At 38.6% G+C, this 23,664-nt stretch overlaps 1 protein-coding gene across 1 annotated transcript in view; it reads left to right on the top strand.

Moving 5' to 3' along the window:
• The window catches only part of hoe2 (hoepel2), a 65,557-nt gene that overhangs the window by 33,120 nt on the left and 8,773 nt on the right, over positions 1 to 23,664 (top strand). The window contains exons 2-8 of the mRNA XM_073969157.1: positions 5,353 to 5,473; positions 5,537 to 5,766; positions 5,838 to 5,995; positions 10,278 to 10,550; positions 10,645 to 11,103; positions 11,179 to 11,505; positions 22,669 to 23,164. Of these exons, the coding sequence (XP_073825258.1) occupies positions 5,353 to 5,473; positions 5,537 to 5,766; positions 5,838 to 5,995; positions 10,278 to 10,550; positions 10,645 to 11,103; positions 11,179 to 11,505; positions 22,669 to 23,164 (2,064 nt within the window). The remainder of the gene's footprint in view (positions 1 to 5,352; positions 5,474 to 5,536; positions 5,767 to 5,837; positions 5,996 to 10,277; positions 10,551 to 10,644; positions 11,104 to 11,178; positions 11,506 to 22,668; positions 23,165 to 23,664) is intronic.

Genomic DNA, 23,664 nt, shown 5'->3' with positions numbered 1-23,664 from the left:
ACAACAAAATTATATAAAAATAGTATTAGCATATGAGGCTATCGACTTAAAGTTGTTGCAACAAAAATTAAAGCGATTTGAGAACAGGTCCTAAACTGAACTTTTCCGACATTTTGTGTTGGAGGTACCCGAAGGAATGGACCGATGGAGTCCATATTGGAATGTCATCTATTACTTGTTGAAATTTCACGATGTGCAAAGTATGGACCAACTCGGATACTCTCTTCAAGAGTTATCTTGCGCACAATATTTCCGAACATTTTCGAACTTTTGTGGAGGAGGTATATGAAGGAGTGGGCCGATATGGCTCATCGTCGAACTTAAACTAAGTTTGAATAAAATATTATATACGGCAACCAAATCGGTTCATCCGTTCGATAGTTATCGTGCTCACCAGCTAACCTAAATCGACTCCAAATTGTTTGAAACACATTTCGTCCAAACATACTTGGTTTGGGGTCTAAAACCATTATTGTCATGAGGTACATTTGGCCCGTAGCATAAATGCTGAGGGCATAAAAAATCAAAACATTTGATCTCTTTTGTGTGTTCTTTCTTTGCGTTCGGATCGTGTGTGTGTGTGAATTGCCGAAAAACTTCGTAACCAGCGGTAACCGTTTGTTAGGGACTGATCTAGAGGTTCTTGTTTGAACCTTTCGTCCTCTCTCTAGATAATGAAGGTCTCTCTAAACATGGTTGGGTGGGGGAATCCTAGCCTCCACTAGATTGTGTCAGGGATGCACACGGCGATAACAACCTGGAAGGTACTGCATCGACAACATCTCGTTGCGATGCACTGGTAAAATTTTCGTCCCCCCATGAAGAAGCTGCACACTGGTGTCATCAGTACGCACCCTGTTGCAGTCATCGGGGCGGCATTCTGGCAGGTTTGACTATTCTCCCACTGTTGCAGTCATCGGGGCTGCATTCTGGCAGGTTTGACTATTCTCCCACTGCGTAGCGCTAACAATTGCATACCACAAATGGCGCCGTGTAGCTTACCACAGACCAGCCTATTGCCTTGTAAGAGATCAACAAGTGCTACCGACCAGCGATTTGAGGATTTTGTTCCTACTTCTGATCTTGATGCAAATAGCTGTGGATTGCGCGGACGACTCAAACATGCTGTTGAACGTTACACCCAATATCTTGGGGAACTTAGTGGTAAGAATCAGGACACCATCGACCAATATGTTCAAGGGGAACAGTGTAGCAATAGATTAGCGGTGGATATTTCCACATTTCTCAGGTGAAATAACTGCAGCTATGTCAGCTATATAGATATTTAACCTAACATATTCGACACCACGATCGTACAATCATCTGCATACATTACAATGGCGTTTGGCGGACTTGGCATTTCAGAAATTTAGAGGCTAAGCAGCTCCGGAGATATCACTTTGCTTTAGGGAAATCCCGTTTCACTCTAAGGGGTTTTGACTTCTTAGTTTTGAAATCTACCGCTGGTGTCCGCGAAAAGTCTTCTTTATGTCCTCCAACAGCTTGTTATCATTGACGGTAACGAAGACCTTCGATAGATCAAGAGCCACAATGTTTGTTCGATCGCAGAGCCTGTTCTGGTTCAATCATGTTACTCTGCAGTTTGGAGGGTGTGGAATTTCAGAAAGGTAAAGACTAAACAGTTCCGGCAATACCACCCCGTTTTGGAAAACTTCCTGTTTCACTCTACGGAGAGTTGACTTGTTATTTCTGAATTCTACCTACGACTGGCATCCACGGCCAGGAAAGTCTTCTTTATTTTCTCAAATAGCTTGGTGTGGTTGACGGTATCAAAGACCTTCAAGAGTCAAAATGATTCCGCTCTGTTCTGGTTCAGTCATCAACTGATATGTGTAATGTTTTTGTGGTATTGTTCATTTTACGGAATCCATGCTCATGTAAGGAACTGGAAAAACAGCTTCCCATCATGGAGGAGCAATGCCTCTAGAATCTGCGCTACTGGCGATGGAAGGGAGGCCGGCCTGTGCTGGCATCCCTACCTGGTTTTATTATCGATACCACCCTGCCAACATTCCAGGCTTGAAACTCCGCTTTGGATGATTCCTACTTCGGATAACAACTGTAACATCGCTCATCGTAAATTATGGTGGAGGTACCACCGGGTGGGAGGGTTCTTACACTTTCGTAGTAGCACACTGCACTTCGCCCTTCCACACTCAGGGTGCTCTATAATTTTCTGCTTAAAATAACACGCGCACCTCTTCGGATCTGCAACTGTCACGTCGTTGAAAGTAACAGCCGTTCTATGATCCTTCTTTCCCCGATTCGAGAGTGATTTAACCGTTGCCCGCAATTCACTTAATCCTGCACCAATGTTGGTTGCATTGCTTCGGGTTGTCTACCCACTTTTCCGCTTATGCTAACCTATTAGCCCGGTGACTACAAGAGTAAGTTCCCTAGATCTTGGGTCGAAGCTCATCACGTTTATTTTAAGATCTCGTCGCCTCTGCTGGGAAATTTTGTTTAATTATGGGTATTGGACCACCTGGTATGTAGCGAAGGGGTGCAGCTGTGATAATGTGCCGAAATTTGCTCTCAGCTACCCGAGGATCTGAGGGAATGGGCAGCCCTCTAAAGTGGTGCTTGGTAAATTCTCTGAACCCTAGCCAATCAGCTTTACCATGGTTGAAAAAGTACGGCAGACAAAGGTTAAGAAGTCGGCTGGTGTCTGGTGATGTTTGCCGAGCTGTGTCAATATCTTCTTATGGAGACTCTTCATTCACCGTGCAAAATGTGGAGCTTTCAATTTACTTGGACAGCTCTGTACCCCTCTGGTCATTGCCTAGGACGAGTTATTGTCCTCTAAATGCGAACTAATATCAGACCTATAATGCAGGGAACAACTATTCATCGGCTATATCTACACTAGGGTTATGACTTTTTGACATTTTTCCTTAAAAATCATTTCCTGTAGCAGGGATGAATGAACTTTTGCCTATTAATCACTATGCTATCGTTTATTCCATTGAAATATAAAAAAAGTTCACGCACAAATCGATTTAAAAAAATAATTTTTTGAAAAAATATATGAAATGAAAAAAAAAAATTCAAAAAATTATTTTTTGTTGCACGAATGAATAAATATAAGCCTACTAATAACTATAATATCGTTTATTTCATTCAAATAATAAAAAAGTCGCGAAAAAAGTCATTTTGAAAAAATTTTAATTTTTTTTTTGTTAAAAAGTTATATATTTGAATAAAAGCGTTTACGACATTTTTACGATTCTCAGAATTGAAGAAAAATAGTGAGAAATAAATTTTATGTCATTTTAATTATCTCATGTGGCTCTAAAGTTTATTTTCAATTATATATCTGTTTTCATTGACTTCAAAAAATTGTCCATAATTTTGATAAATTCAAATTTTAAAATCATTTTGTGCGTGAGGTTTTTTCACCGAATCACCTTATAATTAAAATTTTATGTAATCTTATGGCAAAACTCATCACGCTATGATACAGGGATATGAGGTTGTAAAAAAGTCATAACCCTAATCTACACATTAAGCAACTCTACCTCAACAGTCCCACCCCCATACATGTCATGTATTTGTCACTAGAGTCAAGCTCAAGCGAAATGGGTCTGTACTGGACATATTGGTGTATAAGGAAGGTAAGTCCTTTTCCGCTTCTTGCTTGATCCATCCGTAAAACATTGTAGGTACAGGTGACAGTAAGCCTTGTTGCCTGAACAGCGGCGACATGATATTTCTCCGACTCATTAGGTCTACATTTTCACCGATTTTGTTACGGAGACCGTAAATACAGCATGCGTGTTTCGTATTCCGACGGCGAAGACCAGATCAGCCGTGGTAGTGCACCCATTCCCTACATACATTAGATCGCACCGATGGTTACATGTGGTGGATGCCGATCTGGCAAACAGAACAGACCACGGCCTGGGAAAAGAAAATCTTATATATCCCGGCACGGAACTAAAGAACTCGGAGCAGGCATTCTGGTCCCATGGTAAAACAACACCAACAAATAATTATTGAGTTGAAAAAGTCGCGAAAAAAGTCATTTTGAAAAAATTTTAATTTTTTTTTTTTTGTTAAAAAGTTATATATTTGAATAAAAGCGTTTACGACATTTTTACGATTCTCAGAATTGAAGAAAAATAGTGAGAAATAAATTTTATGTCATTTTAATTATCTCATGTGGCTCTAAAGTTTATTTTCAATTATATATCTGTTTTCATTGACTTCAAAAAATTGTCCATAATTTTGATAAATTCAAATTTTAAAATCATTTTGTGCGTGAGGTTTTTTCACCGAATCACCTTATAATTAAAATTTTATGTAATCTTATGGCAAAACTCATCACGCTATGATACAGGGATATGAGGTTGTAAAAAAGTCATAACCCTAATCTACACATTAAGCAACTCTACCTCAACAGTCCCACCCCCATACATGTCATGTATTTGTCACTAGAGTCAAGCTCAAGCGAAATGGGTCTGTACTGGACATATTGGTGTATAAGGAAGGTAAGTCCTTTTCCGCTTCTTGCTCGATCCATCCGTAAAACATTGTAGGTACAGGTGACAGTAAGCCTTGTTGCCTGAACAGCGGCGACATGATATTTCTCCGACTCATTAGGTCTACATTTTCACCGATTTTGTTACGGAGACCGTAAATACAGCATGCGTGTTTCGTATTCCGACGGCGAAGACCAGATCAGCCGTGGTAGTGCACCCATTCCCTACATACATTAGATCGCACCGATGGTTACATGTGGTGGATGCCGATCTGGCAAACAGAACAGACCACGGCCTGGGAAAAGAAAATCTTATATATCCCGGCACGGAACTAAAGAACTCGGAGCAGGCATTCTGGTCCCATGGTAAAACAACACCAACAAATAATTATTGAGTTGAAGGTCCCTGGTCGAAGACTCCTCTGAGCCAATCCGGTGAATGCGAAAATTAAGGGTTGTTTAAACGCAGGCAAGTTAATCGACAACTTTTCGTATTTTTATTAATATTTTAAATTAATAAATTGTTTTTTTTTTTGTTTTGATTTTCGTTATCAAAAACTCTGTTTGTGAACGTTGAAATCTCGGCTACGTAGTCGAAAACACACGCTCTGTGTCACTGTAATCATTACTTCGTAATAAGTACTTTTGCCTTGCACAATTTTAAATAAGTACCTCATAATACCTCATATCCTACTTGTAATATAGAAGGTAGCTTTTGTACATTATTTTGTAATGGGTTATTTGGCTCATGTGGTTCCCAAATTTTTGCTGGGCCTATCCCGTTATATCACTTATATACCAATTCAAAATCTTTGAAAAAGTTAGCATTTATTAATTTACAAATATTCCAGGCAGCTCTGTTCCCACCGATGAAGGATCCAATGATGTAGAATCCAGTGCTGACGACGATCGCAGTTTTGCATGCTCCGATTATATACACATGAAAAAGGGACACGACACAGATCGGAAAAGGTAATGAGTGGCAACATTAAAATGTCTACAGATGTCATATTAATTGATCTTCTTTGCTTACAGCACCGATGACGAAGGTCATTCAGATCATGATTATCAGAAAAATCCAACAATAGAATGCATGGATAAAGTTGTGGCCAAAGAGAGGTTAAAGAAGAAACGTCATCGCATTCGAATGACAAAACGTGTTGGTCTAATGATATTTTGGTTATTTTCGGCAATTGCGTTTATGGTCTTCGAAGAGAAACATTTGCTGGAGAAAACCTTAGAAGTACCAGCCGATAGAGAGAAGAGTAAGTGAATGGTGACAGTGGAAGGCACATTTTTTCTGTAACTCAAAACTTCTATTATTGTATTATTACAGATTTTTTGTTACTTAACAAACCCACCGGAGATTTTAAGCTGACCATTGCCGGTCATTTCAATGAATCCATTTACAATTCAAATGAAACGGAAAATATTCTAACCATCCAGCCACAAATATCATATTTTGACAGTGAGACGAATTTAAGTGATTTTAAGGTAAGTGCTGAGTACGAAAAGTACCTTTCGGAGTTTTGTAGACTAAACTAAAGTAGAGTTGTTTAGTTCCTGAACGAACTAATTCAATTGAACGATTCATTGGTTCACTAAACTAAATCACTGAGCGATCTATTACCATGGGGGCCTGTTCTATACATCGAATTGAATGGGAGGAATCGTCCACAACGGGCCATCATTTCAAAAATTATGTGTTTGTGCCAGGTTGTAAAAGAACCCCATGCGTGCACCACATATCATCATCGGTGAGATCTAATGGATGTATGGATACACTGCCGAAGTTGCTTTAGCCTTAGTCGCTTCCAGGACTTCTGCGATTGAAATTATATTGCTGTGTCATTCATCTCCCAGCATATCTCGAACTTCATCGTTATATTCACTGTCGTCGTCGGAATACGAGATATCCAGCATCCAACACCAGAGTGCCCTGAAATGCATCGTCCCTGCAATTCAATTGCACCAGTGTCCATAAGAAGGTCAACGAAATTGTACACTTAATGAGTAGAAAGAATATCATGGTTAGAGTGATCCCGAAAAAAGGCTCAGCGTCACCTGTATAATCCTGATACACCAGTCTGTCCAGTATAGACCTATATCGCATGAGCTTGGCTCTAGTTACCCAAACATCGATTGTGTGGGAAAAGCGGGTATTAATGTGTACCTACCGGCGATGAATAGCTGTGTTCTGCATTATACTTGTATGCCCGCCACTAATTCGCTTTTGGAAAGCAATAACCGTTTGGTGCTAGGGGACTTCAATGCTCATCATGAGCTTTGGCATTCTGCCCTTGGAATGCGCTGCGCTGCGCTGCCGTGCAAATTGATAGCTGCAAATTTGGCACGGTGACCTACGAGGGTAAGAGGAGACTGCCATAGCACGCCAGACATCATCATAAATAACGTGTACTGGCAGTGCATCATTTCCCTTGGCTGAGACCATCTTCCGATCATCGCCTACATTACATGAACACCCGATAATCATTGATAGTTCTACATTTGGCACGATGAATAAAGACGCCCTACGAGGATAAGAAGAGACTGCCAGACATCACCATTGTGTCAGCCGGTCTAATAAATGACAGCCCGCCATTTACCTTGGCTCAGACCTTCTTCCGATAGTAGTCTCCGTTAATATACCACCTGGCTGCATAACCTCTGACCGCAGTACTTTTCTGAACCATGAATAAGCTGATTGGCAAGGATTCAGGGAATTTACCAATCACCGCTTTAGAGAGCAGCTTATTCCCTCAGATCCTCGGGTAACATCATCACAGCTGCAGCCGTTCGCTATATAACTGCTATTCGAATACCCGAAACCAGACCAAATTTCCCAGCAGAGGCGACGGGGCTAGGAAATAAGCGTGCAGAGCTTCGTAGTACGAAACTTACTTTTGAAGTCAAGAGGCTAATAGGCTAGTATAAACGAAAAAGTAACTAGGCCACTTGAAGAAAAATTGGTACAGGATTGAGTAATTGTGCAAATCACTCTCGAATTCGGGAAAGAAGGATGACAGAACGACGGTTAGTTGCAACTATGTGACAGTGACAGATCCTAAGTGGTGCGCTCGTTATTATAAACGGCAATTTATAGGGCACTTCGAGAGTGATAGAGCGAAGAGGAGTGTGCTTCGTCGCAAAAGAGCCCACCCAGCCGAGGAGGTACCACCACAATTTACGTTGGGGCCACACGGAATCAGCATGGTAATAAATCAACTGGGTGAACTAGGGGTTGAGCTTTTGACAAGAAAGTCAAGTGGCTAACTTCCTAAAGGCATTATGTCCCATGTTGACAAACTGTTTTCCAGTTCCTCAACATCAGCATGGATTCCGGAAAATTTACAGTACCACAAAAACGTGACACGACACCTATCAGTTGATGACTGAACGAGAACAGGTCGTGCGACCGAACAATCATAGAGGCTCTTGACCTATCAAAGGTTTTCGATATGGTAAACCTTGTCCTATCCAAGGTCTTCCATATGGTAAACCTTGTCAAGCTGTTCGAACACATAGAGAAGACTCTTCTCCAGTTCTCTCGTTTGTAGAATTCAGTAATAAAAAGTCAAAACCCCGTAGAGTGAAACAGGGAGTTTCCCCAACTCCCGGAACTGTTTAGTCTCTATCTTTCTGAAATCCCAACCCCTCCAGACGGCATAGTAACATGACTGAACCAGAACAGACTGTGCGACAGAACAATCATTGTGGCGCTTGACATATCGAAGGCCTATGAAGCCGTCAGCCATGGCACGTCCAGCCGCTGACGCCAGTAGTTTGTCGAATTCAGAAATCGAAGCCCCGTATAGTGATACAGGGAGTTTCTCAAAGCGGGGTAATATCTCCACCTTTCTGAAATGCCACGCCCGCCAAACGACATTGTAATATGACTGAACCAGAACAGACTGTGCGACAGAACAATCATTGTGGCTCTAGACTTATCGAAGGCCTTCGATACCGTAAGCAATGCCAAGCTTTTCGAGAACATAGGGAATATTTTCCTCCAGCCGTGGACGCCTGTAGTTAGTAGAATTCAAAAATAAGAAGTTAAAACCCCGAGTTCCCCAAAAGCGGGGTGATATCTCCGCAACTATTTAGCCTCTATAATAATAATTGTTCCACAAACAACCCATACGGGACAACGGAGACTTCTCTCATATCAATGAGTGCACCCCGATTGATATTAGCTCAATAATATGGCACGTACTATTTATTGCCGAGTCCGAACGGCGTGTCTTAAGACAGCACTTTTGACAAGTTTTACATGGCTGAAATACTCAGGAAATGTCACCAACATTACAGAGGGCTATTTTGTCAGCGTTGAAATTTTTGATGTGGCCTGGCCGGGGAATCGAATCTACGACCTTCAGTGTGCATACCATTGCACCACAGTGGCAACCTGTTTAGCATCTATCTCTCTAAAATACCACGCCCGCCAAACGGCATAATAAGGTGTGCGCATAATTGTACTATCTTGGAGTCGAGTCCTATCGTCGATGGCATATGTGATATGTTAAATATTTACATAGCGAACTTAGTACAGTTCTCCCACCTGAGGAATATGGAAAAAGTAAAAAAATTTCAGTCAGCTGTGCCGACAGACATATACATTCAGCCTCGGACCGAAATAAAAGAAGCAAGATGTCTATTGGGTTTTTTTGAGTTTTTGGACCGATTTCTTAGAAAGTATGGATATGACCCCGAAAAAAGTTGTACCGTTTTAACTAGAGCCGAATACAAAACTTAAATAATACGTTGTGCACCGTTTGGGCGATATCGGTTTTTCCATTTGAGGGTTATCTTACTTACTACCCAATTAAGTTGGACCCGCAGGCTTTTTGGCGATTTTAGGTCATTATCTCAGGAAGTAAGGACTTGCCAAAAAAAAGCGCGTCGTAACAGTGCCCGCAAGAAGTATTTTTTGAAAAAATTTTCCCAAATTTTGTGTCCGAGGTATCCGAAGGATGGGACCTATATAGTCTATAATCGAAAACGATCAATGGCTGGAAGTAATATTACTATATGCAAAGTTATGACCAATCCTGTTACTCCCTTCGAGAGTTATCGTGCGCACCATTTTGGATGTACCGGAAGGAGTGGACCGATGTGACCCATCTTCGAACTTATCGTGCACCAGCCAGCCAGCCAGATGGACGAACATTGTTCAATCGACTCCAAATTGTCTGAATCAGATTTCGTCCAAACATACTTGGATCTAAACCCATAATTTCGGTGAGGCACATTTTTGGTCGCATTAATTTGTATATACCCTCATTAGCCTAAATGCTGAGGGTATAAATATCCACCGCTAAATCCAATGCCATACTGTTCACCATGGGGTGTAATGTTCAACAGCATGTTTAAGTCGTCCGCGTAAGCTATTTGCAACAGGATCAGAAGTAGGAACCAGGTCTTAAAGTCGCTAGGTGACAGAAAGCTTGAAAGAAACTTTGTTGACCCCTTATAAATTAATAGGTGGGTCTTAGTGAATGCTAGACCTACGTACTGAAGGAAAAAATGTTGAATCATTCAGCTCAACTCAAACGAGGCAAAAATTTCTAAAGTTATTCCATGTTTTACTTGTAGAGTGTCAGGAATCTGTGTAATGGAAATATTTAAGACAGCTTAAGGAAAAGTTAAACGAACATTATTTGTTGTATAAACAAATATTAACCATAAGAATGACAATATCTTTGACTCTCATCTGTAACATGCAACTTTGTATTCAATTATTTTATATTTTTTCTATACTTTATCTTCTTTTTTACAGGACATATTACATCCATGGTTTATACCCTTAGTGAACGAAGACTTGTTCGATTATGCCCCCGTGGCTTCACGTAATTTAACCTTTAAATTACCTGATGATTTGCTAGATGAAATTGGAGAGGAGGATACACAAGTACGGCTGCAGATTACTAGCAATATTGAAAAGGATATAGCCATCAAAATGACATACAATCCTTTGATAATAAACGTCAAGACAGGAACGTTACTGGCAGCAGCTATTCTTTTGTTGTTCTATTCGTTATTGGTGTGGGAGGTAACTGAATTGCCAGGACAATGAAAAAGGAAATTAAATTCGAAGTTATTTTCTTAACAAAAATGTTGTTGTTTTTATTTTTCTCTCTGTACAGGTTTTTGAACGTACCTTTGTGGCTATTGTTTGTTCTACCCTATCCATTGCGGTTTTGGCCTGTTTCAATGATCGACCCAATATGGAAGAAGTTGTCAAATTCATGGATATGGAATTGCTCACGCTGCTATTCTGTATGATGATTTTGGTTGGTATCCTAACGGAGACAGGTGTTTTCGATTACATTGCTGTGATGGCATTTGAGGTGTCCCAAGGCAAAGTATGGCCGATGATTTATAGTTTGTGTTTGATGACTTGTTTTGTTTCGAGTTTTTTGGACAACATGACAACGGTAATTCTTTTGACCCCCGTCGCCATTCGACTCTGCGAAGTAATGAGTTTGGATCCAGTGCCAGTGCTGTTGGGTATTATTGTACATGCCAATATTGGTGGTTCGTTGACACCCATTGGTGATCCGATTAGTATTATTATTTGCTCCAACAATTTCATAGCCTCAAATGTAAGCAATTTTATTCGCTGTTATGGAAAATAAAAAAAAGGATTTTTAATTTTCTTTTTCTTTATCGTTTATTAGGGTGTCACCTTTATGAAATTTGTCGAACACACCATACCCGGTGTTATTTTAACCGTTCTGCAGAGCTGCATTTATTTACGTTTGATTTTCCGCAATATTGAATCGTTACGTTTGAATGAACCCAAAGAAATAAAGGATTTACGTCGTGAAATTCGTGTTTGGCATAAGGCGGCTAAATCGATATCATCATTCTCTAAGGATGCGGATGTGGTGCGGGAAACACTACTGAAGAAAGTGCGCATTTTGAAACACCAACTCAAGAGAAAATTAAATGGTTTGGATACTACCGAGGCTTATGTCCATACGCTAGAAGATTTGAAGATTAAGGTAAGCACTTTTATATTCGTTTCTGTAGATATTCGAAGCGGGATTTCGGGAGGGCTTTTAATTTGAAGATTTGTTTGCAGGTCTACAGCACTATTTTTAATAAATTGTAAACACAGTGGGAAATTTGCTTCTTTGGTTCTTCTTATTTCATTCGTGAACATAAAATGTAATTACCAATAGCGACAAGTATCCGCCTCCGGCTGGGGTATACTCAGCAAAAAGGATTTTATTTAGTTAACAGAGGCAAAATAAACTCTTGTGTTGATATCTTTAATGCGGTTATAGCTAAAAATTCAATTTACAACTATAAAATATCAACGAAGAGGTCAGTTAGATTCTAGCCACAGCGGCTAATGTGTTGGAGCGCCACTGCCTACGTCAGCGAGATTTGTAGCTCTATATTTTGTACGGTCAATGAGGACGCCCCTTCTAGAATTAGCGGAGAGTCACATAGCTCGCCAGACATAACCACCGTATCAACTGGTCTGACAAATGACGTCACTTTGCAGCCAGTCGTTTCCTTTGGGTCCCATATATCCCTATAATCGACTTCATCAGCAGACCGCTAGACTTCATCACCTCAACGCCGCACTTTCATCCAACAGAATATGAAAGGGCGCAGAAGAGAGTCTTCCTGCTAAGGAGGAACCACCATAATTTACAATTGGGCTCTGGCGGTATCTCCATGGTAATGTTGAAACAGCTGGATAAACCGGAAGTTCAGTATCTTAAAAAAATTCTTAAACTGTCGTGCCCGAAGTCTGCCAAGAAATAGCTATTCAGTTGCCGATAATCAGCATGGGTTCTGTAAGCAGCACAGCAGCGGATTGACACGGCACCACAAAACACCCGTGTTTCGGTCAACGGCTTCCACCTCAGAGTACACATGTTGGTATTTGTATCGCTTTGTTGTGTTGGGAGCAGCATACCCCGGAATGCCTGCTCCGGATTCTTTTGATTTGTGCAGGGACAGAGGAAATCCCAGGACCTATATACTTGCGCTCGGTTTGTTACATCCGGATCTTCACCAAAACCAATATTCAGTCGGGAGTGGGTTCATCTAAGGGGTTTGTCTGGACTTGTCCATGCGAGGGACTATGACAGGGACTATGTTGCTGCATGAACACAGCAGCACTTAACACCTGCCGTTGTTGTTCCAATCCCTGAAAATGCATCCTTTTTGCAATTTAATTGCAATGGACTCCGAGGTAAGTTTAAGGAAATAGTAGATTTCATGAGTTGGAAGAATATCATGGTCGCGGCGGTGCAAGAACCCAAGCTCAACAACAACAGGAGCTAACAGCATTGTGATGGTTACAGTGTACTGAGGAAGGATCGCACCAGAAGTGGAAATGGGGGATTAGCTTTCCTATTGAGCCTGGCTCCAATGACACGTACATGGAATGTATGCGGGTAGCAGTCAGGTGTGGAACTGTCGAGGTAGAATTGCTGAACGTATACATCCCGCCGATAAATACCTGTACTCCAGGTTATAGACCATCTGGTCTTGGGGACTTTAATGCTCATCATGAGTTGTGGCATTCGGTCCTCGGAAACGACCAGAGGGGTATAGCGCTGGCTGAGCAGATAGATACAGTGCCCGGCATAATTATTTTGACAAGTTTGAAAAAATGATGTTTTTGGTTTTTTACCGGATTAGTCTTCTACAAAAATATGAAAAAATATTCTGGCTAATCCTTTACTAGAGTACTTAAAATTAGCAATAAATTTTATCAATTCAAATTTACGATTGCACTTTTGTAATGGAAATAAAATTTCACTGCGTGGCATAAGTATTTTGACAAAACTGTTTTATTGATTTTTAGACCTCAAAAATTAAAAATGTTTTGTTTATACTTATGATTATTATTGGTTACGTTAAAAATAACGTGTTTCACAAACATTTGTGCCATTATGGACCCATTTACGGATCGATATTTCAAGGATTTAGGGATATTGAAGAAATTTATCATTAAACAACATTTTCGATGGTATTCTCCCATTATCTCGGAATATTTTGCGGATTTCCACTTTTTAATGAGAGTAGGAACATTTTTCTCTTACTAATGTGTCATTTGGAGGAAACTACTTTTAGTTTGAACCCGAAATACGCTCCAAACTTGCACCACAAAATTCAGCCTTACCATAGTAGCAGTGTTCTGCAAATGAATACATAACACTTCGATCAGTTTACTACCATGTAGTTATGAAAAATTGTTAAAAGTGCCAAAATATTCATTATAGCCCACAGCATTGTCGATAAAAATTAAATATCACAGTATTTTAAATGGTGGATCAACCTATTCCGATGCCTGGGTACATTTGGGCATGGCAATAGCATCAGAAGGATATTTATTTCACAAAGATATCAAACATTTTGGCGGTTTTTTGACTCAAGCGTACTGAAAAGTGTATTTTAAAATGAATTATGTTCAAATATATTTTTATCTGTCCACAATATGCTCCACAACAATGATCGATGGGGTGCAAATGATTTCGATTGAAAATCTAATTGACAATTTTTGTGGGTATGATTTATCAACCGAGTGGAATGGCAAAAAATGAATTCAAATTGATTTTTTTCTAATGTTTAGAGTTTCTAGTCTTAATAGAGAGTTTGCTTTGACATCGAAATTGCTCAGAAGATGAGGATTTGTGTGCTTAAGTAAGATTAGATTTGCAGTTCTACTCTATTTACCGGAGAGCATCTTTTGTAATTTCACATTTTCTGACTAGATCGCGCATATTTACTGTGTTTTCAGTGTTTTGAGATTAATTCGTTACGAAATAAATAGATAACTGCAGCAATGTCTAAACATTAGCTACATTTATCACCGAAAATTCACTTTTAAATTTCACTACAATTTTTGACACCAACATTCCCTATGTGAATTAAAAATCTATGACTGTCAAGTACATTTTTTCTTAAATGTTACTAATTTAGCTAAATAAATTAATTTTGTTGCCAAAAGGTTCCATTAAGTACCAAAAGTAACATAATTATGACGTGTCAAAATACTTATGCCGTTTTGCGTTTGCCTCCCTTTTTAAACATTCGCCTACATAATCACAAATAAAGCTGGAATTTTTTTGATCCACTAATTTTTATTTAGCTGAGAGGACAAAGAAAAATCCTAAACTGTTAATATCCTGCTATATTAATGCTGATTATAATTATATGCCTTTTAACACAAATGTAAATGTTGTCAAAATAATTATGCCGGGCACTGTAGCTCTACGTTTTGCATGGTCAATGAGGACGTAGTTACCAAAATTAGCGGAGAGTGTCACATTTCACCAGAAATAACCATCGTGTCACCTGGTCTGACAAATGACGTCCGTTTCTCTTGGATCAGACCATCTCCACATAATTGTCTCAAACAGCAGACCGCCCAATTTAATCATCTCTGAACGCCGCACTTTCGTCAATTATGGGAAAACTAATTGGCCGAGTTTCAGAGAGTTTACTAATCACCGCTTCAGAGATCTGTCCAATCCTTCTGAAAGGACGTTTCGAGACATCATCCTGCTGGTCGAATATCCGAAGTAAGTCCAAACTTGACAGCATAGTCGACGGGACTAGCAAATGCGCGTGATGAGCTTCGTCGTGCCAACCCCAGAGTCAATGAGCTGACACTGGAGGTTAGCAGATTGGTCGGTGAGCATAGACAAAGCAAGTGGTTAAATCATCTTTCAACATTGGAGCCGGAATAAGTGTCGAACTCTGAATCGAAAGAAGAGAGGACCTCAGTCACGTTTGCGGACGTTACGCCACAATTATAATACATGATGTTGCAAGTGCCATCAGGAACGCTAAATCATTCAAAGTGTTGGGACCTGATGGAATCTCCATGGCAATGCTGAAACAGCTGGATGAGCCGGGAGTCGAGTATCGCACCAAAGTTCTCAACTGTCACTAGCCATCCACATTGTGGGCAGGATGTACCGGCAATTGAAGCAGGGCAAGGATGCCGGCAGTGGTGAATCGTGCAGACCGATTTTGTTTTTGTCGACTTTTGAGGCCTTACAGTGAAGGAGTAATACTACCAACAATCCTTTATCTAAATCGGTATTTCTCTGTTGTTAGAATGTTCCGTGTGGTGATAGAGTTCAAATTTGTGTTCCAACGAATGGTCTAATTGATTTATGGTTGAGAACCTGACCCAGAGACCACAGACAAAGTTGGAAGTTCCCAATTAGTGCCGCCAATAGGGTCTATTGTTACGGAATAAAGTTTAACTAAACTCCGTATAGATGCTGCTTTATTCCCTGAAACGATTTGTATCAAATAAAAGGAGGGTTCGTTTAGATTACGATTCTACTATGCTTTATTTACTTTATTAAACTTATTCAGAACCGACTTTAATTACTAAGCACACAGCTTAACTCTAATAAGCATACAGCTTTCCTTTACTCCTTCTTTACTGTTTCAGTTCGCACTTAGAATTACTACTGACTGACTGTATCACAATTCCCTCGCATTTATACCCAATCCCGTGTTGTTGCCGATGTTTCTGGAAGACCTGGTAACATCTCGAAGCCAACTGTGTAACAAACACACACAACACGCACTAAACGAACAACAATACAAACATACATTGGCAAAAGGGTTAGAAATAGAAGTGAATTGAATTGATGAAAATATTAAGACGAATAACATGTGGAACTCCATTAAGGTAACTCTAATATCTATAGCAGACAATGGTCTAGGACGGTGGTGCTCAAAATATTTTGTGCATTAGTCTCTCTGCAATCGACCACAAAAACAGAAAGAATGGATGTCAGATGAAATACTGCAACTAATAAATGAACGTCGTAAATATAAAAACATAAACTATGAAAGGTATTGGGAGTTAAACAAAGAAATACGACTAGCAGTACGCACATAAAAAAAATGATTATATAAACCAATGCAAGGAGATAGAAAGACTACAAAATTGGTATGACTAACTACTTCAATCTCCATAAAAAACTAAAAGAAGCTTCGGGAGTATACCGGAAAACAAATTCAAAAATATTATATAACAGAAATAGTGAAGTTGTGTTTAGCACTGAAGAGAAGAAGCTAATATGGATTGAATATATAAAACAGCTATTCACAGACGACAACCGATCCATTTACGAATCCATTTCCCCACCACTCACAGGAACCTCAATTACCAAGCAAGAGGTAGTGTCTGCAATAACGTCTTTAAAAGACAGGAAAGCTTGCGGTCCAGACGAAATTCATTCGGAAATTCTGAAATTGATAGACGACAACACACAGTGGTGGCACTTACATGGGAAGGTGTGACAAAAATACTTCTAAATCCTATATCGAACTGAAATTGTTATCAATGGGTCATAGTGGCCTAAAACACTCTACGTAAAATATTGGGGTCCTCGGTCCAAAATTTCGCGTGTTTCCCATGAAACGAATCATCTTGAATTTAAGTATTTTACTGTTACCAAGACATTGTTCAACCAAATTTGCTGTATTCCGGTACCAGGAGTTATTATTGTATTGTAAGCATCCCCACGTACAATTTTCAGTATTGGTCCATGATTTGGTTTACTCCCCAATCGATTTATTTGGGCAGATGTCAACCAAATATTCTAAGCGACTATATTCTTATAATGATCTCAGACTTCAGAACATTATCTTATAAAGAAATGTGGTATCGGTCCACTTTTGACCACAGCCTCCATATAGGGTTACCATATTTTTTTTGTATTTCATAAGATTTAACCACATTTGTCTGCAGAATTACTTGTAATAATGCATTTTTTTACTCAATGCGGGGAAAAATCTCCACTTTTTAGCGTGGTCCAACATTAGGGTGTCCCAAAAATAAAATAAATTATTTGTTAAAGTGATTACCCCCAAATCTTTTTTTCGCGAGTTTTCATTACAGGTCTAAGTTACCATGACCATAGAAATCGCTAATAGCACAAAAAACGTTATATTGAAACCAAATTTAAGAAAGGATAATAAAATTACTTAAAAGAATTCCAAAAAATATAAATTCAGCAACTATAAAATGGTGTTAAACTTTTGGTCATAACTGCCAAAACCGCAAATTTCCGCAAAAAGTCTATACAGTTTTGAAATCAACAGCCGCTAGGCTACAATTTGGCACTAGTGGCCATTTGTTCGAATTTGTTGAAAGTGACTGAAAGTTTAAGGAAATCCATACATCTAAATTAAATAATTTCATTTTTACCAATATTATAACCAAAATATTTGGCAACCATTGCGATTTAGAGGAATTTTCATAACTAGAAAAATGAAGCTTAGGCAATTTACTAAATGAGTCATCTTAAGTTAAGGCGTTAAAAATAGTCCTTTGTTTCATAAATTCGCTTAGAATATAAGTATTTTTTCTCATTTTTAAATACATATTTTTCTTCAAAATTAGTCATGTTCATGAGGCGTTTTCTCCTTAAGAACCGCGAAAAATGGAAAAAATAAGTTGAGTTTCGAAAAATTTGGAACGTTTTGAAGCTATTTGCATTTTTAAATTTTTGAAACGACGACATGAATTTTTTGATTTTTGTCGTTGGGCGCATCCACTGTGCAACATAGGCATTCTAACAGTATTGTTCAACCGAATTTACGATACGGACCAATATCCTCAAAACTGACTGAAATCCACAACTATCCTCAAAAAAGTCATCCAAAGTATTGCAATGATTACAGACTAATAAGTCTAATGAGTCACGCGTTAAAAATATTTCTCAGAATTCTAATTTTTGTTGTTATTTCGACTTTGATACCAAAAAAACACTTGTATTTGTTGTTGAGCTTTAGGTCATATTTGTTTTCATTTATTTGCTTCCAATATTTCGCAATTGAATAAATTGTATCTTCAGGGGATATGTAAAACTTAACCCTTCTTTGCATATAGATGGAAATTTCCATCATTTCATTAAATCCCCAAAAAATATATAAAAGGACAAGTTCACTTTACGTTTATCGTGTCAAGATATCTTTTTAAGGTCCACTGCATAGAAAAAAATATATAACTGTTCGAAAGAGCAACTGTAACTAACAGTAAAATGAGCCTAAAGATAGAAATCCGCCAAAAAATATTATTTTATATTATTTTAATTTTTTTTTAGTTAAAAATTCTGGAGATTAAGAAGTGATAATGAGTTGAGATGCCGTTAGTAAAGAGGGTTTATGATTTTTTTAAAATAATACTTGAAGAAAAATTCGTAAAGTATAGAAAATATTACATGAAGAAATATTTCGTATTTTGTTCAGATTATACTAAAAATACAAACAAAAAAATTGTTAACTATTTTTTCCGTAATTAGGAGCTCGAAATATATCACCTCCATTAATTTCGCCAAGAAAGAAAAAATCATGCAATTAAGGGTTAAATTAGCGTCAAAATTACTTAAAAACTATGACCGTCATCGTCGACTGTAAATATCGCACTGTGTAAAGCTGGGTACACATTGTCAGTTTTGAATGACAGCTTTGTTGTTGCTTGCTAGTGTTGCCGTTCATTTTTGTCATTCATCATGCAACCACAAAATATTTTGTGGTTGCTGGACGGTTGGACAGTTATCGATAATTGCAAAAAATCGTCATTCAAAACTGACAATGTGTACTGTACTTAAGTTCTCAACAACAAATACATCTGTTTTATTATTTCTCAGAAAAATTCATTCCCGAATTTATAAGAAATATGAAAGTGTCATGCGCATAACACAATTTGGCTTCAAACAATGCATGGGAACACGGGAAGCATTTTTTTCTGTACAGACACTGGTTCAAAAATGTCGGAACCCCAAAAAGGATGTTTTCTTATGCTTTGTTGTACAGTGCAGCATGATAAACTGATGGAAATTCTTGCATCCATTGATATAGACCAGAAAGAGATCCAATGTATAAAGAGCTTCTACTGGCACCAATCAGCACAAATAGAAATAAGCGGGGAACTGACGGAAAGCATCATTATATCTAAAGGTATCAGGCAAGGATGTATTATTTCTCCATTACTCTTTGACATCTACTTGGAAAATATATTTCAAGAAGCTTTTAGCAACTTCCAAAAAGGTGTATATTTAAACGGAATATTCCTTAATAATATAAGATATGCGGATGACACAACAATACCATCTGCTTGGACTGAAATATTCAATGCACCAGCTATCCACATACACGATAATCAGCAAAAATAACAATTACAACAATATCACGCTGCAAATACAAGAGTAAAGAGCTTTAAATATATTGGATTTATTATCAACGAGAAATGGGATTGCTCAAGAGTAATTAGTAGCCGCATTGAAACTGCAAGAGACGTATTTTATAAATACAAAAAAAAAAAATTGTCAAGTCATGATATTAATCTTACAACAAAGCGACGATTTATAAAAACATATGTTTGGCCAGTTTTGCCATATGCCGTTGAAACATGGACTTTAAAATCAGCAGACATAAAAAGATTGGAGGCATTCGAAATCTGGATATATAGCCGGGTACTGAATGTCGAAAAATGCACTGCGAGAGGCAGTTGATAGATTTGATAAAAATAAGGAAGACAGCATATCGAGGACATATTAGAAATGCCAAATACAAATTGCTACAAAATTTGCTACGGACAACTATTGCTGGCAGGCCGGAAAGAGAAAGAAAAGAAACTATATGGCTAGATAATATCCAAATATGGAGGGGAATTCGGGATTCTGGAAGATTTCTAAGTGATGCTAGAGACAGAGATGCCTTTGCAGAGATCCTGAAAAAGATATGAAATTATAATATCTTAAGCAAATAATTAGTTTTTGCAATATTGTATTGGTCGCCTATAGTTCGAAAACCTAATTGGCACATAAAAAAGAAATTGGGCCCATAACAAAACTTGGACCTGTACTGTCTGACTTTTCGCAAGGGATGTTTTATACCTATGTATAAAAATGTTTTGTAACAAGTAAAAAAGTATCAGTAGACGTTGCCGACAGAGATATACCCTCAGCCTCTTTGAATTGACACCATCATCTACGGACAGATCGAATAAACTTGCCGACAGAAATGTGGTTTAGGATTTAAGATCAAAAGTATTGCGGAGCAGATACTTAAAGGAATGGGCCATTATGGAAGTGGATTCTATTTCGGCAGTCATATCTTCTTGATAGATATCGCGCCCACTAGACATTTCAGTGGGTCATCGTATAATTTTTGTACCAGTATGCCAGAAAGCATGGACTTGTCCACGGAAAACATAATATCGCTGTAAACAGGTCCACAACGAACAACATCGGTATACATTTCCAAAGGATCTTCGAACACCCCCTAAACTGCGCTTAGACACAAATGTTGAACTTTTGTGGGGGAGGTACCCCCTAAGGGGAGTAGAAGATCCAAAGTTTGGACCAAGTTGGATGGCATTTTTAAATATTGGGGGAAAGTACCGGAAGTAGTGGACCGCAAAGTCCAAACTTTGGACCAAGTCGGTTGATCAGTTCGAGAGTTATCGTGCTCTCCAGCCACTACATATGGCACCATAGGTTTTTTACACCTTTCGGGCTGTTTCCTCAAGAAGTATTTACTTGCCCCTGAAAAACCTTTACCGTCGTAATTGAGACAGCGAATGATAGTTGCTTCAACAAAAATCAAAGTGATTCGAGAGCAGGTCTTAAAGTGAACTTATCCGAAATTTTGTGTGGGAGGTACCCGATGGAGTGGACAAATATTGTCCATATTCAAACCTGATCTATATCTGGTAGATAAATAAGGATGTGTAAAGGACCAAATCGGTCACTCCCTTCAAGAGTTATCGTGCGAATAATTTTTCCGAACATATTTTAACTTTTGTGGGAGAGGTACCTGAAGAAGTGAACCGATATGGCTTATCTTCGAACTTAAACTATGTTTGGACAAAATATTACGAAGACCAAATTTTGGACCGAATCGGCAGATTGTTCGAGAGTTATCTTGCGATTCAACCACTACAAACGGTGTCACAGGGTTTTTTGCACCTTTCTGTGGGATATTGTGGCCACAACCTTCAAAATATCGAAAATCTAGAGGTAGCGTGCTATGGGGGCTATATAAAGACGTGGACCTATACCGACAAATTTTAAGTGGAAAGGTTTATAGCCCCAACGAAGACTAAATACCACATTTCACCCATTTCGGTGGGATATTGAGGCGACAAAAATACCGAAAATCAGGAGGTGCCGTTCTATATGGGCTATATGAAAACGTGGACCTATACCGACAAATTTCAAGTGCAAAGTTTAATACTTCCAACGAAGGCTGAAGCCAAATTTCAGGAATATACGGTAGAAAATTAAGGTCACAACCTTCAAAATACCGAAAATCTAGAGATACCGTGCTATGGGGGCTATATGAAGACGTGGATCTATACCGACAAATTTAGGGTGGAAAGTTTTATGCCCTCAACGAAGATAAGGTACCAAATTTCAGCCATTTCGGTGGAATATTGAGGCCACAAGGCGTGGACCTATACCGACAAATTTCAGGTTGAAAGTTTTATACCCCCAACGACTAAATACAAAACTTCTGCCATTTCGGTGTTATAACGAGGCTAAACCCTTCAAAATTTCGAAAATCGGGATGTACCGTTTTATGGGGGCTATATCAAAACGTTGAACGATATAGCAAATACTCAACAAAGATAATAGGGAAAACTTACACTAAGCGATAATTGCATGATGGAATAACAAAATAAACATCGGAAGTAAGAACTTGAATGGTTGAGAAAATTCTAGACATTAGATGTAGTTGTTGTAAAACTTATTTAAATAAAGTAACTGCCCAATAAAAATTTACGTCACAATTCAAGTTTTTAAATTAACGGAAATTCATCTAAATTAACTTAAATCTGCCAGTTACATTCTTAACAATATTCATGTTATATAACGCTATGTTTACATTACAGCTTTTTGTTGGGTTTACATCCTTTATGAGGATTTCATTTTGTAAATAGAATTTGACAATTTAAATTCACTGGAATCCAGTTATATTTTATTTTATTTTAAGAAGTTTATGGTAATTCCTTTTATTTTCTTTTTGGACTCCCAAATCAGCTGCTCTCTTTTTCTCTTTCGGTTTCCGAAAACTGCTACAAGCCGTTAGAATAAACCTTTAAAAAAACATATTTTATTAATGCTTTTATTTGACTTTTTGTTGTTTTTTTTTTATTCCAGTATCCCATTAAAAATAAACTTCTGCTGGCTCAGGCTTGCTGCGCCTTAGTATTTGTCATTATATGTTTCTTTATCCAATCTGTGCCACAATGGCGTACCCTACCGCTGGGATGGGTGGCACTTTTGGGTGTAATTGCCCTGCTGATTATACTCAATCGAGAGGATATGGAACATTTAATGCATCGTATCGAATGGACAACACTGCTCTTCTTTGCTGCCATGTTTGTGATGATGGAATGTGTTGAACGTTTGGGATTGTTTGCATGGATTGGTGAAGTTACGGAGCATGTAATTTTATATGTGGACAAAAAGAATCGCCTGGCCATGGCAATATTTATCATCTTATGGATGTCCGCATTGGCATCGGCAATTTTGGATAGTATACCGGTAACGGCAATGATGGTTAAAGTGGTTGTATCATTGGTAGCTAAGGAAACATTGGGATTGCCATTGGAGCCATTGGTGTGGGCATTGGCATTTGGTCCATGCTTGGGTGGTAAGTTGAGGATATAAAATATTTATTTCATTTGTAGTTATGACAAATTTAATTTATTAAAAACGTACTTTGACTTAAATGTGACCTATACGTTAATTGAGCGGAACCTATCACAAGTGAACATCACAACATTCACCGCCCACAAGCGAATATTGGATGTGTGTCCTCAGCTTTATTATTTATTTACAAAAAAATAACAATAGAAATTGTGCTGTGCGTGGAAGGTTCCGCCAATTAAATAAGTCATCAGTAGAGGGGTAATGCCGGTTCTGGACCACAAAAGCGCCTTTTTTGCCTATTCGGCCCACTGTGCAGGCTGTGTGTGTGTGTGTGTGTGAGAGAGAGTGTGTGTGTGTGTGTGAGAGAGAGAACAAGAGAGAGCGAGAGTGTATGTGTGTGTGTGAGAGAGAGAGTGTGTGTGTGAGAGAGAGAGAACAAGAGAGAGAGAGAGATCACTAGATCGAGAGAGTATTTGGAGAGATCTTAAATGTAAACATAGC

The sequence above is a fragment of the Musca autumnalis genome, unplaced genomic scaffold, assembly GCF_047663935.1.
Source record: "Musca autumnalis isolate F117 unplaced genomic scaffold, ASM4766393v1 scaffold_2, whole genome shotgun sequence".
NCBI classification, from domain to species: domain Eukaryota; kingdom Metazoa; phylum Arthropoda; class Insecta; order Diptera; family Muscidae; genus Musca; species Musca autumnalis.
This window is presented reverse-complemented; position numbering and strand designations above follow the sequence as displayed.